The 14,861-nt window shown below is 37.9% G+C and overlaps 2 protein-coding genes across 2 annotated transcripts; one reads left to right on the top strand and one right to left on the bottom strand.

Moving 5' to 3' along the window:
- Nucleotides 1-8,376: 8,376 nt before the first annotated feature.
- On the bottom strand, nt 8,377-11,555 carry mitd1 (MIT, microtubule interacting and transport, domain containing 1). The gene is made up of 7 exons (XM_063006287.1): nt 11,124-11,555; nt 10,908-11,009; nt 9,582-9,718; nt 9,412-9,498; nt 9,171-9,283; nt 8,978-9,038; nt 8,377-8,877 (listed from the first exon to the last, which is right to left on the bottom strand). Exons 1-7 carry the CDS (start codon nt 11,266-11,268, stop codon nt 8,773-8,775), a joined length of 750 nt encoding a protein of 249 aa, XP_062862357.1. The 5' UTR covers nt 11,269-11,555; the 3' UTR covers nt 8,377-8,772.
- Nucleotides 11,556-11,731: 176 nt separating this feature from the next.
- mrpl30 (mitochondrial ribosomal protein L30) lies at nt 11,732-14,450 on the top strand. Its single transcript, XM_063005798.1, has 5 exons — nt 11,732-12,007; nt 12,088-12,165; nt 12,931-13,077; nt 13,906-13,979; nt 14,252-14,450. The coding sequence occupies exons 1-5, from the start codon at nt 11,963-11,965 to the stop codon at nt 14,382-14,384; spliced, it is 477 nt and encodes a 158-aa protein (XP_062861868.1). The 5' UTR covers nt 11,732-11,962; the 3' UTR covers nt 14,385-14,450.
- The last annotated feature ends 411 nt before the right edge of the window (nt 14,451-14,861 follow it).

The following is a 14,861-nucleotide window of genomic DNA, read 5'->3' as shown; positions in this document are numbered from 1 at the left end:
AGACCTTAACAGAACTTAGTAGACCTTAAAAGACCTTATTAGACCTTAACAGACCTTACTGGACCTTAACAGACTTTACTATACATTAAAAGACCTTAGGAGACTTAAAAAGATCTTAGGAGACCTTACTGGACCTTAAAAGACCTTAATAGACCTTAATAGACCTTAATAAACCTTAGTAGACCTTAACAGACCTTAGTAGACCTTAACAAACCTTACTAGACCTAAAAAGACCTTAGGAGAACTAAACAGACCTTAGGAGAACTTAGTAGACCTCAACAGACCCTAACAGACCTTACTGGACCTTAACAGACCTTACTACACTTTATCAGACCTTAGTAGACCTTAGGAAACCTTAGCAGATCTTAGAAGACCTTACTGGACCTGAAGAGACCATAAAATACTTTATTGGACCATAACAGACCTTACTAGACCTTAACAGACCTTACTAGACCTTAAAAGACCTTACTGGACCTTCACAGACCTTACTGGAACTTAAAATACCTTACTAGACCTTAGCAGACCTTAGTAGAACTTAACACACCTTAGGAGACCCTAACAGACCTTGAAAGACCTTAAAAGACCTTACTGGACCTTAACAGACCGTACAAGAACTGAACAGACCTTACAAGAACTGAACAGACCTTGCAAGAACTTAACAGACCTTAGGAGACCTTAACAGACTTTAACAGACTTTAGGAGACCTTAACAGACCTTAGGAGACCTTGAAAGAACTTAACAAACCTTACTGCACCTTAACAGACCTTAGTAAACCTTATCAGACCTTATAAGACCTTAGTAGACCTTAGAAGACTTTACTGGACCTTAACAGACTTTAGGACACCTTACTTGACCTTAACAGACCTTAGGAGATCTTAACAGACCTTCGGAAACCTTAACAGACCTTAACAGACCTTAACAGACCTTATTAGACCTTAAGAGACCTTAACAGAACTTAGTAGACCTTAAAAGACCTTATTAGACCTTAACAGACCTTACTGGACCTTAACAGACTTTACTAGACATTAAAAGACCTTAGGAGACTTAAAAAGATCTTAGGAGACCTTACTGGACCTTAAAAGACCTTAAAAGACCTTAATAGACCTTAATAAACCTTAGTAGACCTTAAAAGACATTAACAGACCTTAGTAGACCTTAACAAACCTTACTAGACCTAAACAGACCTTAGGAGACCTAAAAAGACCTTAGGAGAACTAAACAGACCTTAGGAGAACTTAGTAGACCTCAACAGACCCTAACAGACCTTACTGGACCTTAACAGACCTTACTACACTTTATCAGACCTTAGTAGACCTTAGGAAACCTTAGCAGATCTTAGTAGACCTTACTGGACCTGAAGAGACCATAAAATACTTTATTGGACCATAACAGACCTTATTAGACCTTAACAGACCTTACTAGACCTTAAAAGACCTTACTGGACCTTCACAGACCTTACTGGAACTTAAAATACCTTACTAGACCTTAGCAGACCTTAGTAGAACTTAACAGACCTTAGGAGACCCTAACAGATCTTAAAAGACCTTAAAAGACCTTAACAGACCTTACTGGACCTTAACAGACCTTACAAGAACTGAACAGACCTTACAAGAACTGAACAGACCTTGCAAGAACTTAACAGACCTTAGGAGACCTTAACAGACTTTAACAGACTTTAGGAGACCTTAACAGACCTTAGGAGACCTTGAAAGAACTTAACAAACCTTAATGCACCTTAACAGACCCTACTAAACCTTATCAGACCTTATAAGACCTTAGTAGACCTTAGAAGACTTTACTGGACCTTAACAGACTTTAGGAGACCTTACTTGACCTTAACAGACCTTAGGAGATCTTAACAGACCTTATGAAACCTTAAAAGACCTTAGGAAACCTTAAAAGACCTTAGGAGACTTAACAGACTTTACTGGACCTTAACAGACCTTACTAGACCTTCACAGACCTTACTAGACCTTAACAGACCTTACTAGAAATTAAAAAAACTTTACTAAACCTTAAAAGACCTTAGGAAACCTTAAAAGACCTTAGGAGACTTAACGGACTTTACTGGACCTTAACAGACTTTACTGGACCTTAACAGACCTTACTAGACCTTCACAGACCTTACTAGACCTTAACAGACCTTACTAGAAATTAAAAAACTTTACTAAACCTTAAAAGACCATAGGAGACATAAACAGACCTTAGAAGACCCTACTGGACCTTAACAGACCTTACTTGACCTTAACAGACTTTAGGAGACCTTAACAGACCTCAGTACACCTTAACAGACCTTACTAAACCTTAACAGAACTTAGGAGAACTTAACAGACCTTAAAAGACCTTAACCGACCTCAGTACACATTAACAGACCTTAATAAACCTTAACAGAACTTAGGAGAACTTAACAGACCTTAAGAAACCTAAACAGATTTAAACAGACCTTAAAAGACCTTAGGAGATCTTAACAGACCTTAAAAATCTTTACTGGACTTTACCAGACCCTACCAGACCTTATTGGACCTCAACAGACCTTAGGAGACCTTAACAGACCTTAGGAGAAATTAACAGACCTTATTGGACCTCAACAGACCTTAGGAGACCTTAACAGACCTTAGGAAACCTTAACAGACCTTAATAAAAACTTAACAGACCTTAGGAGACCTTAACAGACTTTACTGGACCTTAACAGACCTTACTAGAACTTCACAGACCTTATTAGACCTTAACAGACCTTACTAGACCTTAACAGACCTTACTGGAAATTTAAAAAAACTTTACTAAACCTTAAAAGACCTTAGGAGACATAAACAGACCTTAGAAGACCCTACTGGACTTTAACAGACCCTACTGGACTTTAACAGACCCTACTTGACCTTAACAGCCTTTAGGAGACCTTAACAGACCTCAGTACACCTTAACAGACCTTACTAAACCTTAACAGAACTTAGGAAAACTTAACAGACCTTAGGAGACTTTAACCGACATTAGGAAACCTTAACAGATTTTAACAGACCTTAACAGACCTTACTGGACCTTAACATACCTTAACAGACCTTAACAGACCTTACTGGACCTTAACAGACCTTAGGAAACCTAAACAGACCTTAGGAGACCTAAAGAGATGTTAGGAGACCTAAACAGACCTTAGGAGACCTAAACAGACCTTAGGAGACCTTACTGGACCTTAACAGACCTTAGTAGACCTTAACAGACCTTAGTAGACCCTAACAGACCTCAGTAGACCTTAAGAGACCATACTGGACCTTAACAGACCTTACAAGAACTTAACAGACCTTAGGAGACCTTAACAGACCTTAACAGACCTTAACAGACCTTAACAAACCTTACTGGACCTTAACAGACCTTACTAAACCTTATCAGACCTTATAAGACCTTAGTAGATCTTAAAAGACTTTACTGGACCTTAAAAGACCTTATGAGACCTTAACAAAACTTAGGAAACCTTAACAGACCTTAGGAGACTTTAACAGACCTTAGGAGACCTACGACTTTTAATGTTTAGGCTGCCAACTTGATTGTTTTTTGTGAATATAATCACACTCTGAGGCGGCACAATTGCTCAGTGGGTAGCACTGTCGCCTCACAGCAAGAAGGTCCTGGGTTCGATCCCCAGGCGGGGCGATCCGGGTCCTTTCTGTGCGAAGTTTGCATGTTCTCCCCGTGTCTGCGTGGGTTTCCTCCAGGAGCTCCGGTTTCCTCCCACAGTCCAAGATATATGGAGATAATGAATAGCCCTATAGGTAAATGGGTGTGTGTATGTGTGTATGTGTGTGTCTGCCCTGCGATGGACTGGCGCCCCATCCAGGGTGTTACTGTGTGCCTTGCGCCCATTGAAAAGCTGGGATAGGCTCCAGCACCCCAAAGCGACCCTGATTGGATAAGCGGTTAAGAAAGTGAGTGAGTAATCACACTTTGGAACTGATGCCTGCAACACACTCAAAAAAGTTGGAACAGGGTAAAGAAAGAGTAAAAAAAGTTCAATAGAATATCTAAGTACCACACCTGTGAATTTCACAATAATTAGAATTTTTGTTACATTCGTTCAAGATTCAGGATCCAGAGAAATCTCTAAGTCTATGTAGGGCATGGCCTGAAAACACTGTTGAATGACTGTGACCCTCAAGCTCTGCATGAAAATGGTAGCATGATTGGCTCAGGAGTACTTCATCACTAAACACATTCAACCGCTGAATCAAGAAGTACAACCTAAAACTCTATTACCCAAAGAGAAAGTCATACATCAATTTTATGCAGGAATGCTGCAGAGTTCTTTGAGTCCAAGCTCAACTTATGCCAAGTTCACACTACACGACTTTCCAAGTCGTCAGGTTGGTTCACTCTACACGACTGGATCCCTTGTAATCGGGAGTCTTTTAAGTCGGTGTGGCTTTCACACTACACAACTGATCGGCGATAGGGGGTTTCACACTACACCATCTATCACCAACTAGAATCGCAGGCGAGCTTCTCTGGTCTCTTAAACTACGTTTTGTCACGAAAACAAACGAGAGAAGTGAAGAGGGGTTTAATGATACCACGTCCAAAAATGCACGTCAACAAGTAGCGAGTGAACAAAGTTTGTGCGCTGATGTGCAGCGTAAAATCAAGGACAAAAAATAAATGAATCTGAGTGGATTTGGCTACGTGACCAGCAGGGATTGTTCTGTAGTGAGTTGGAGGTTAATAAATATTTTTTGCAATGCAACGTTGGTATTATGTTTTGTAGAGAACAATAAGGTCAGAAATACTGTAAAACGTGCGTGTTCCGATGTAAACTATATTATGCCCCTGTCCCACCTTTTTACAACTACTCCTCTGCGTTTCCCCTCACACCGTATCTTGCGTTCTCGTTGGCTGTTCGATATAGCACTCATTGCCAGTCGGGCAACAGATCCAGATATCTGACAAGCTAGATATCTCTCTTCGGATCGAGATGTTGGTTAGTTAACACATAGCAATTGAGAGCCGAGTTTCGATCGCCGAGCAAACGCCGAGTTGCTCCCAAGCCGGCAAATCTAGCGCCAACCAGTCGATGATCGAAAATCAGGGCAAACATCGTGTTATGTGAACTAGGCATTAGATGAAGTGAAAGAAAAATGTAATGGAAATGTGTGCTGTGGTCTGACGAGTCCATGTTTCAGATTGTTTTCAGGGATTCTCTGTAGTCTTTTAAAGCCACAGTAAAAACAGTAAAGACTAGAAAGTAAGTAAGTTGTCTGTAAATCCCCCTCCTTTCCTGCTCCTACTGGACAAAAAGTCAACATGACATCTGGGTGACTTTGAACTACCCTAAATTACAAGCCTGGTCTTCTGGTCACCAACATGTTGCCATTGTCTCATCTCACTGATGTGGAGAGAACAATTATCTGTTTTAACCAAGCTTTATCTTTAATATAATGACATGTTCTCAGGTAGGCTATTCTGCATGGAGGTCACAGGCTAAAAAGTGGGTCTGACAGCTGCACTACAGTATCTGACTTTAAGTCCTGAGTACCTATGTATATCTGCCTTTATTTGTCATATATGCATATACACGTGTACAGTACAACAAAACATTTTCCTTGCATATCCCAGCTTGTTTGGAACATGGGGTCAGAGCGCAGGGTTAGCCACTGTGTCCCTGGAGCAAACAATTATAGATGAGTTTTATACCAGGGCCTGGACTTGAACTGACAATCTTCTGACTGAAAAGCACTAGCCCAAAGCACTATCTATGATAACTTAGATATTACCCATCACTATAGTGCTCATGATGTTTAATTTTACAGGAAGCACATGAGTCCTTCAGTCCTACTAGGTGAAAGATTATTATTTCAGGCCATGTAAAATTTGGATTTAAAACTGACATGATGAGAGAATGTCTGGATTAAGGGAGATTATATAATGATTTAATCCTTTCCCGCAGTGAGATTCATGCATTTGATTTACTGTAACATTTACTAACAGGAAAGACTAAATAATACCTATACACACATAATTTCACAGGAAATTGATATTGTTATAGATTCAGTCCATGAATGTGAAAAAAGCAGTACCATTGGCCAGCCAAGTGTCTACACAGGCTATGTCTAGAGGGGAGGCTGAGACCCTGTGATAGATTGCACCCAGTGTTTCCTGGTGGAACCAACCCTGACCAGGCTAAAATGACTAATGAATTTAAATTAAAAAGGCCATAATGTTCTGTACATCCCATAATTTTACCTGCTTACAACAGGAAGGTCACTGATTCAACCCCACCACCACCAGGTACCCACAACACTTAAATGCATGGAATGTAGCCACACGGTCACAATTAAGCCGCTTTTTGATAAATGAATTAAATGAAAACATAGAGTGTCCCACTATCACATGTTATTACTGATTAATCACTCAGGTTATAGTGGTGTTTGTTTTATTATCCAAATATAATATAAATGTTAAACTTAATAAAAACCAAATGGATGGAACACTGTTACTTCGCAATATTTTAAATGACAGCATTGCAGGTTTGCATATACCTTGAAAGAGAAAAAAACTTAAAATGTAGAGGCTAAATTTATGTCCCTGTCTAACGTCCATATCTTTATGTTTTATATTATAATTCTACATTATATCATTATGACATGTAAAGCAATATAACAAACACCACTTCCAATGGAAACTCGTGCTTTCTTTTACAAATAAGGAGAAAGGTGTATTTTACTTCATTCAAAACTTTATAATAATAAACTGTACGGAGAACTGTGACCTTGTGCACTTTAATCCAGTTTATATTACACAGAGTTACAATATAAAATGAGACACATAAGCAGCATAATAAAACCTTGTTATACGCTAATAATTGGGGTAAAAGGCTGTAGAATTGAAATACGTACATTTGGTCACTATGAAAAACTGTGCATCCAAACTGTGTCAGTGCTGCACTGCTGGATCTTCAGCACGGTCCGTGCAGCCAGACGCTGCTGAGAGGCAGCCAATCAGAGGGAACCGCTATTATGTGTAACTCCGCCCACCAAGTCCATGCTTGATGTAAATAAGATGTAGCTTACACTGACATCCACTAGATGGAGACATACAATGCAAAATACGACAAACTGTAATAGACGTGACAATAGTTCTACTCTCCAATTCAGGACATCTGCAACATCTACAGTTTAATTGGTAACATTTTAACACCACAATGTTTATATTTATATAACAAAGTATAAAACATAATCAGAGAAACACATAGACTAAACTGGCTACTTTAAATTGCAATTCGGTTTAAGTGTGTGAATGGGTCAATGTGTGGTGCACTACAATGTTTAGGGTGTATCTTGCCCTGGGCTCAGTGTTTCATAGTGGTCTGGGTTTGTTTGTTTATTAGGATTTTACCGTCATGTTTTACACTTTGGTTACACTCATGACAGGAACAGTAGTTACTCATTACACAAGATTCATCAGTTCACACAAGGTTATATTAAACACCATGTCTTTGGACTGTGGGAAGAAACCGGGGCACCCGGAGGAAACCCATGCAGACACGGGGAGAACATGCAAACTCCACACAGAAAGGACCCGGACCACCCCACCTGGGGATCGAACCCAGGACCTTCTTGCCATAGTGGCCTGGGTCCATCAGGCCAGTCAAGCACACACATTCAGGTTCGACCAAGCCACGCTGTTGTAGCGAGTACAGAATGAAGCCTTACAATATCTTGCTGAAATAATCATGGACCTTCCTGGAATAGATGTCACCTTGATGGCACCATGTGTCTCTCCAAAATCCCAATATATGCATCCCTGTCAATTGTACTGTCACCTATGCCATGGGCATTGATGCATCCCCATACTATGACAAACGTTAACCTTTGCATCTTTCACTGATAACAGTCTAGATGGTCCTTTTGACAATTAGCACAGAAAACTCGACGCTTATTTTTCTGTGGTAAGCTACAACCCATCATCACTTGTAAAGACCAATCCTATGGTGAATCCTTCTTTTATACCCAATCATGATTTCCTCACCTGTTACCAGTTCACCTGCTTATTGTGGACTGCTGTAATTTGAATATTACATAAACATTTAACTCATATTTTACCTCTGTCCCAACTTTGGTGTGTTTTGCAGGCGTGTTTGTGATGCCGATCGAGGCACTGGTACCTTGCATGTCCACACCCACTACAACCTGACCAGAATAAAGCTGCTACTGATAAATGAATAAATGGGCTGTTTGCATTAAATGTCAGTGACCATAAAATGTTACCACTGACTATGATTCAAGTTTCTTCTCTCATATTTAATTTACCAGACAAAAACAGCAGCTAAAAATTCATGGACTAGCATTTTGATTAAAAAATATTTTATTGATAAGAAATCATTCAACCATCAATAAATCACCACAAGAAATTTCCATTAAGCTTAAAGTGCTTGTAAAACATTTAAATTGCAGAAAAGTCTTCATATTATAATTATTACCTGATTAAAATAAATTAAAAAAGTATAAAATAACAAACCTGATCTAAAGGTCCACCAGTTGGATATGGATTCTAAAGTCATTAAGTATTATTAAAACTTGGACTGCCAACAAAATGATATAATATAGTAATAATAAAGTGTTTAACAGTGCTTTTCATGTTATAAGGCACTTCTCATTTTTAAGTGCTTAGTAGAATAGCGTTGTATTTAAATCTGTAAAAAGTAAGCAGTAACATATTTACAACTTTACAACAAATGTACAACTTTATGACACTTTAAACACACTGAGATGATGCAGGAAAAAGAGCACATTATATTTGGTCACATCTTTTTGTGTGTTTTGAATGAAAGACATCCACTGTAGTCTCATGGCACTCTCTGAGATCATAATCACAGTAGCCAATGGAAAATCGACCCTTTAAAACCAAACAGAAAAAAGGTAAATCAATTAATAATGTATGCTAAATTAACAGAGAAGGTTTTGTAGATAATAGAGATGTTACACATCCATCTTACCTTGGGTTTCTTGAAATAGTCAAGCCCTCTGCCAATCTTGATAATCCAACCATTATCAAATCTGAGTAAATAAATTAGAAATTATTTTAATTTAAAAGCATTTGTAATTTAACTTTCAGGCCATCATGCTTTAAAATGTGCCCCTTTAAAATGCAGAAAAGTCCAAACAAACTCTTTACATGGTCATTATTACCTGATCTCTCGATCATGAATAGTAGAGGAGTACTTAATGTCCAGACAAACATTCTGACTCTGCAAAGACTGTTTAATTTCTGCTAGGGCCATTTCCTGCTGTGAGGAACTATCCTAGCAAAATAAAGAATATTCATATTTTATTTAGGATCTTAAAGTTAAGCTAAAAGTTGTATGTATAGTGTATTCACAGGCTTGTGCATTTTAAACAGCAAAACAAACCCGACAAGAAAAGGACATACTTCATCTCGTGAGGTCAGAAGATAAATCTTCTTAACATTGCATTTGGCTTTCACCAGCATCTCACAGAAACGTAGAAGATTATAAAGCTGCAAGATGAGCATAGCACATTACATATACTGTCACTTTGAAAATGATCAATAATTGCAGCAAAAACGAGTTATTTTCTTACCTGGTGCACATGGCGGATGTAAGGGTCCTCTATCCAGACTTCAGTTAGTCCTTCCCTGATGTATGGTTTAAAAAGAGTCTCATAGCTGAAACCAGTGTCACTGTCCATGATTTTAATTTGCTCATGGTATTTGCCCTCTGAGTTAAAGAAAATAAGAAAACATTTAAGTGTCTAGAAACATGATTTGCAAGTAAAACACAGTAAAGATAAATCAAAGATAACAGTTTATTTATTACAGCTCAGCACCTACAATTCAGCACCTATAACACTAGCCCACCACTGTTACGATCCTATTTTTGAATTATTTATTCCAGCTTAATGAAAATTGCTGAAAGCAAGGCAGAAATCAACCCTAATCAAAGTGTCAGTCCATAGCCAGGCATGACACACTCAATCATTCATTCACCCCTGGATACATGTCAATGCCGATCCCAAGTCAGAAAAAATAGGAGAGTTGCGTCAGGAAGTGCAAACTGTGCCAAATAAATAGGGCCATACTAAATTCACGGGAAAATTTGCTTAATTCCACGGACCTTGTTTTTCAAAAATCACAGATTTTTAAAGAAAAGTGCCACATTTCACAGCAGTCATTAAATAACACGCATAAATTGAATGATAGAATAAATGAAAGCTACAATACAAAGCACAGCTACCTTAACGGATACGTAAATTCTCGTCAGTGTTTTGACACCCACCCCTCTGCGTTCACAGAATTGGTTGGGAGTTTTTCAAACTCAGTTATCTGAATAGTGTTTTTAGCTGCTTTAGACTTCGACATTTTGTCTAACCGATTGCTAGTGTAACCGAGCATCTTTAAAGTTTGCTGATTTTATAAAGTAAGAAATAAACTTACATAGACAAACTTTCAGGAGCATAATACTTTTCTGGCTTGACTCTGACTTTTATGGCAAGCACACAGATGATCACGTGTGAAGAGAAGCACACTGTTAAAGGATGTGTGTGTGTGTGTCTTTAATAGAGGTGTATAGTAGGAGATGTGCTCTGTTCACAATATCGCTATAGTAACGAGTAAGTGAGTCAGGAGTCGATTTGTATGAAGAGAAGCGTGTGCACGTTCTGAGTTCCTCTCTTTAGTCAGCTCTCCGTTTTTACTGTTATTAATGAATGCTATGGTTTCAAATAAATTCCAGCTACTCACCTTGTGTGACTTGCTCTCCTTACAGGTGGGAGGCTTAATTAAACTGGGTTTACTGATCTATCTATCTAGTAATTGCCGCCTCATTTTCACGGCCTTACAAATGCAATATGTGGACGCATGAGCTGCTGTGGCAGGTAAAAACAACAATCAACCAAGCATTCATTTACCTTCTTTCACTTTATTAATGTGCTCTTTTATCTGCTCAGCTCGGCTCATATAACTCTTGATCTTCTCTCTGTAGTGGCCTTTTTTAGAGTCATCATTTACCGCTGAGGGAAATACAAATCAGCACTTTTGTCAGATTTTTGTTGCTCTAAAAACACACTTTAAATAGTTTTAACTTTAACATATTGAAATCTGCTTTGCATTTAATAAGAGCTAACCTTTCAGCACGTCTATCAGTAACTGGATTCCCTCCTGGTAGCAGATGAGTGATTCCTGAAAGCGGTTACTCTGATCTAACTCCACAGCTCTCTTCAGCACCGAGATAGCTGATGCCTCCATACCAGGCAGGCAGTTCTGTGCCATAGCTGGCTCTGTGGCTCACTAGTTCAGTTAGCTTTCAGATTGTTTGAGGTTATATAGCATAAATTCAGCGTTCTGCTCCTTACTAGGCAATATTTAGCATAACAGCCTATCAGGTTACATAACCTGTTATTTAAAAGGCACTAAATTTCATTACGCTAATGTTGAATGGTGAATGTAAACACACCAGCGTTTCCTACCACTCAGTGTGTTTGCAAAAATACGTCCCCCGTAAACTGGATAAGAAAAACTAGGTGCCTACCTCAAAATTTACACATATAGAAATAAAAAGCTATTAACTACGTATATTAACAAAGTATATATTCTACGCAAAGTTATACGAAATATATAATGCATACAACATATTACAACACACACGACTTGTATTACTTTACATCCACTGGAACTAAAGTTATAGTGAATGCAGTCTGGTTTGAGACGTGCGACGAACGAATTATTTCCGCTTCCACTTTACAGTGTGCAACAGTGAAGTGTGTGTAAATAGTAAGGTTTAAATTAAAGGTCTGGTTTTATGTTGTTGGTGCGAATGCGAACGAGTACGAGTTATATTCGTGTAAAATCACGATACAAGTTCACTTAAGTGGAGTAAAATTCGTACATGTGCTTGTTTGTGTTAGCATAGCTGACGTTAGCTGGTTAGCAGGTAACCTTGGCAATAGAGATCCATAGGCTGAAAATGGCAGCAGCATTGACTCGAGCTTTAAATGTTATTTGGGCAAAGGTAATGGGTTATTTTCCCTTAAACAGCTTCTTTTAAATTAATAGTTAGATTATTGGTAAATTATTGTATTTAAATTACAGAACCTGTCATTGGTTTCATCGTGGCCAGTGAATATGGGTTGTCGAAGCATGTTTACCAGATCTCGTATTCCTGCACAGGTATGTACATTTTATTACAGACAAATGGTTGGTTCTGTATATTAGATTTAACATTTAATATACCCATGTTACTGTGACATACAGAGTAATTACGAAATAGGGTGATCCTGAACTATTTGGCTCCAACGACATCACACAGGACCAAATAAAAATGCTTAATTGTACATTACAGAATCTTTTCAGTGGGTGGCAGCCAGATCAATAAGCAGGTGTTTGATGCATGTCTTCTATTGATGCTGCACCAGCAGTACAATGCTTCAGAAGCATGTTGTAGGTTACTGACTGCAGGTGGGCGTCATGGTGGCTCAGTGGGTAGCACTGTTGCATCACAGCAAGAAGGTCCTGGGTTCGATCCCCAGGTGGGTGCTCCAGGTAATTTCTGTGTTCCGTGTCTGCATGGGTTTCCTCCGGGAGCTCCGGTTTCCTCCCACAGTCCAAAAAAACATGCAAGTGAGGTGAATTGGAGATACTGTACAAAATTGTCCATGACTGTGTTTGACTTTAAACTTGTGAACTGATGAATCAAGAAACTACCGTTTCTGTTATGAATGGAACTAAAGTTTGTAAAACATGATGTTAAAATCCTAATAAATACTGACTGCAGGGTAAAAACTACTGTTTTAACACATCATCAGTAATGAAATTATTTTATTAAAGCAGATTAATATTGCTGTGGTCAGTTTTAGTTACACGCTCAAATTTAAATACATCAGAATAATATTATTGTGCTCAATCAACCATATCATATGTCCCTCTGTAATGTAGGTATTTGAAGAGCGCTCAAAAGAACATGAAAAATATGGTGGTGATCCAGAAAACCCACATAAATTACATGTAGTGACCAGAATCAAAAGCACAAAACGACGACCTTACTGGGAAAAAAAGGTGGTGAAGAGTTTAGGATTAATGAAGGTAAGACACATTAATTTTTAATTTGTCATTACTTCAAATGGAAATGTTAGCTGACTATAATGCAACCTGTATTAATACAGAAAAATACATTGTACAGTTAATTCAGAAGCAGTCATTTTAAGGTAACAATCACTTTCTGCCTCAACACCACAATGGGAATGTTTAACCAAAAACTGACTTCAATTATAGCTGTTGGGGTTATTTGAATTGTCAGATTAGCCCAAACTCTAATTTTGTATTAACTACAACAATGTTGTAAAGAGCTTTTAGTTTTCTAACTTCATATTTAGCATATTTAAATTTGCATCTTTAGTAAGTCCCAAAAGTGTTTTGAATGACCAGTATTTGTTTTTTGTTACTGTTCTGCATCACTGCCACGTTTGCAACATTGATTTGTTTTGGGGGTTTTTTGCCCAACAATTAAAGGCAAAATTCAACGACATATTTTTTTCCAATTTAATCTGTATTTCTTACATTTTTCTTATAAGCCAAAAAGCCAATGATTTAGATGTGTGGTTTGCATACTGCTAGCTTTAATTTTCATATTCTTGTTATTTACATTTTTTTTTTTTAGCTCCAGTGCAAAAGTGGTTAAGCAAACTTTAGACACTAAATGTGCCAACATTGAGAGCAAAAACCAAAATATTTCTTAAATGTATTTAATTTATTGTGTGTAGAATTGCTTAATTGCATTTTTACAGTTGCAGAGAACATAGACCTTCAGGGTATTTTCTGCATTTCCTTGGACCTAGGTGACGTGGGCAGGAGGGCTGCATACATTTTTTATCTTAATGTTATTTAATAATCTACTCTTTTAAATTCTGACAGTCACATGAGCCCAGAGTCCATAAGAACACACCATCAGTGAACAACCAGCTGAAAATTATCAAGCATCTAGTCAGGTGAGTTCATTTTTGAAAAACTTTTTTCATTTTACTGTGACTAGTTGGTACGTAAGGCTAAATTCACACTATATGACTGAAAGTCAGTACTGTTCACAATGCACAGCTTGATCTCTTGTAATTGGGAGTATTTACGTCATTGTTTTTTGCACACCACATGATTGATCAGCGATAGGGGTCACACATTACACAACTTTTTTGATCATGTAATATAAAACTATGTTCAAATATAAAATCTATTATCCACTGCTGACTGTATTTTTTGTATGTAGGATTGAACCGTTGAAGCTACCCAATGGACTACCTTCAGAACAAGAAATGAAAGATTCTTATCTAAACAGTAAAGGAGAGCTGGTGGTAGGACGTCGTCAAATGCCTGCAGAACAGAAACCTGTAGAGTTGTAGCTCCTCATCTTTTGTACCTCACTGTGGTTGTCTTGGGTTTCATTAAATATTTCAAGTGTATCAAGATCAATGGGAATTGTTTTTTTTTTAAACATTATTTCTGTGCTGAGCAAAAAAAAAAAATTATACCAACAGCCATTATAATTAAGGCCTTTGATTAGCCTTGATGCGAAGGGACAAACAGAGAGCAAGTAGATTAAGAAAGAGTTTTTAATGAATATTTATTTACTACTAAAAATTAAACAAAACATAAGATGTGGCTACAACAGTAAGTATCTTGGCACATTGGTTTGATTCTTACAAACCACATGAGGTAATTAAGTTTTGGGGAAACATGCTGCTAAATCTTGAAGTTAATAAATTCACTTAACCCAGCAACTAGAGATGGATCGATTAGGGTTTTTGGCACCGATTCCGATCTTCTTTCAGGGACATCGGCCGATTCCGATCGGAATTTATTTATTTAAATAAATAAAC

Source organism: Trichomycterus rosablanca, chromosome 12 (assembly GCF_030014385.1).
Source record: "Trichomycterus rosablanca isolate fTriRos1 chromosome 12, fTriRos1.hap1, whole genome shotgun sequence".
In the NCBI taxonomy this organism is placed as follows: Eukaryota; Metazoa; Chordata; class Actinopteri; order Siluriformes; family Trichomycteridae; genus Trichomycterus; species Trichomycterus rosablanca.
The sequence above is the reverse complement of the archived record's forward strand: the minus strand, read 5'-3'. Positions and strand labels throughout refer to the sequence as shown.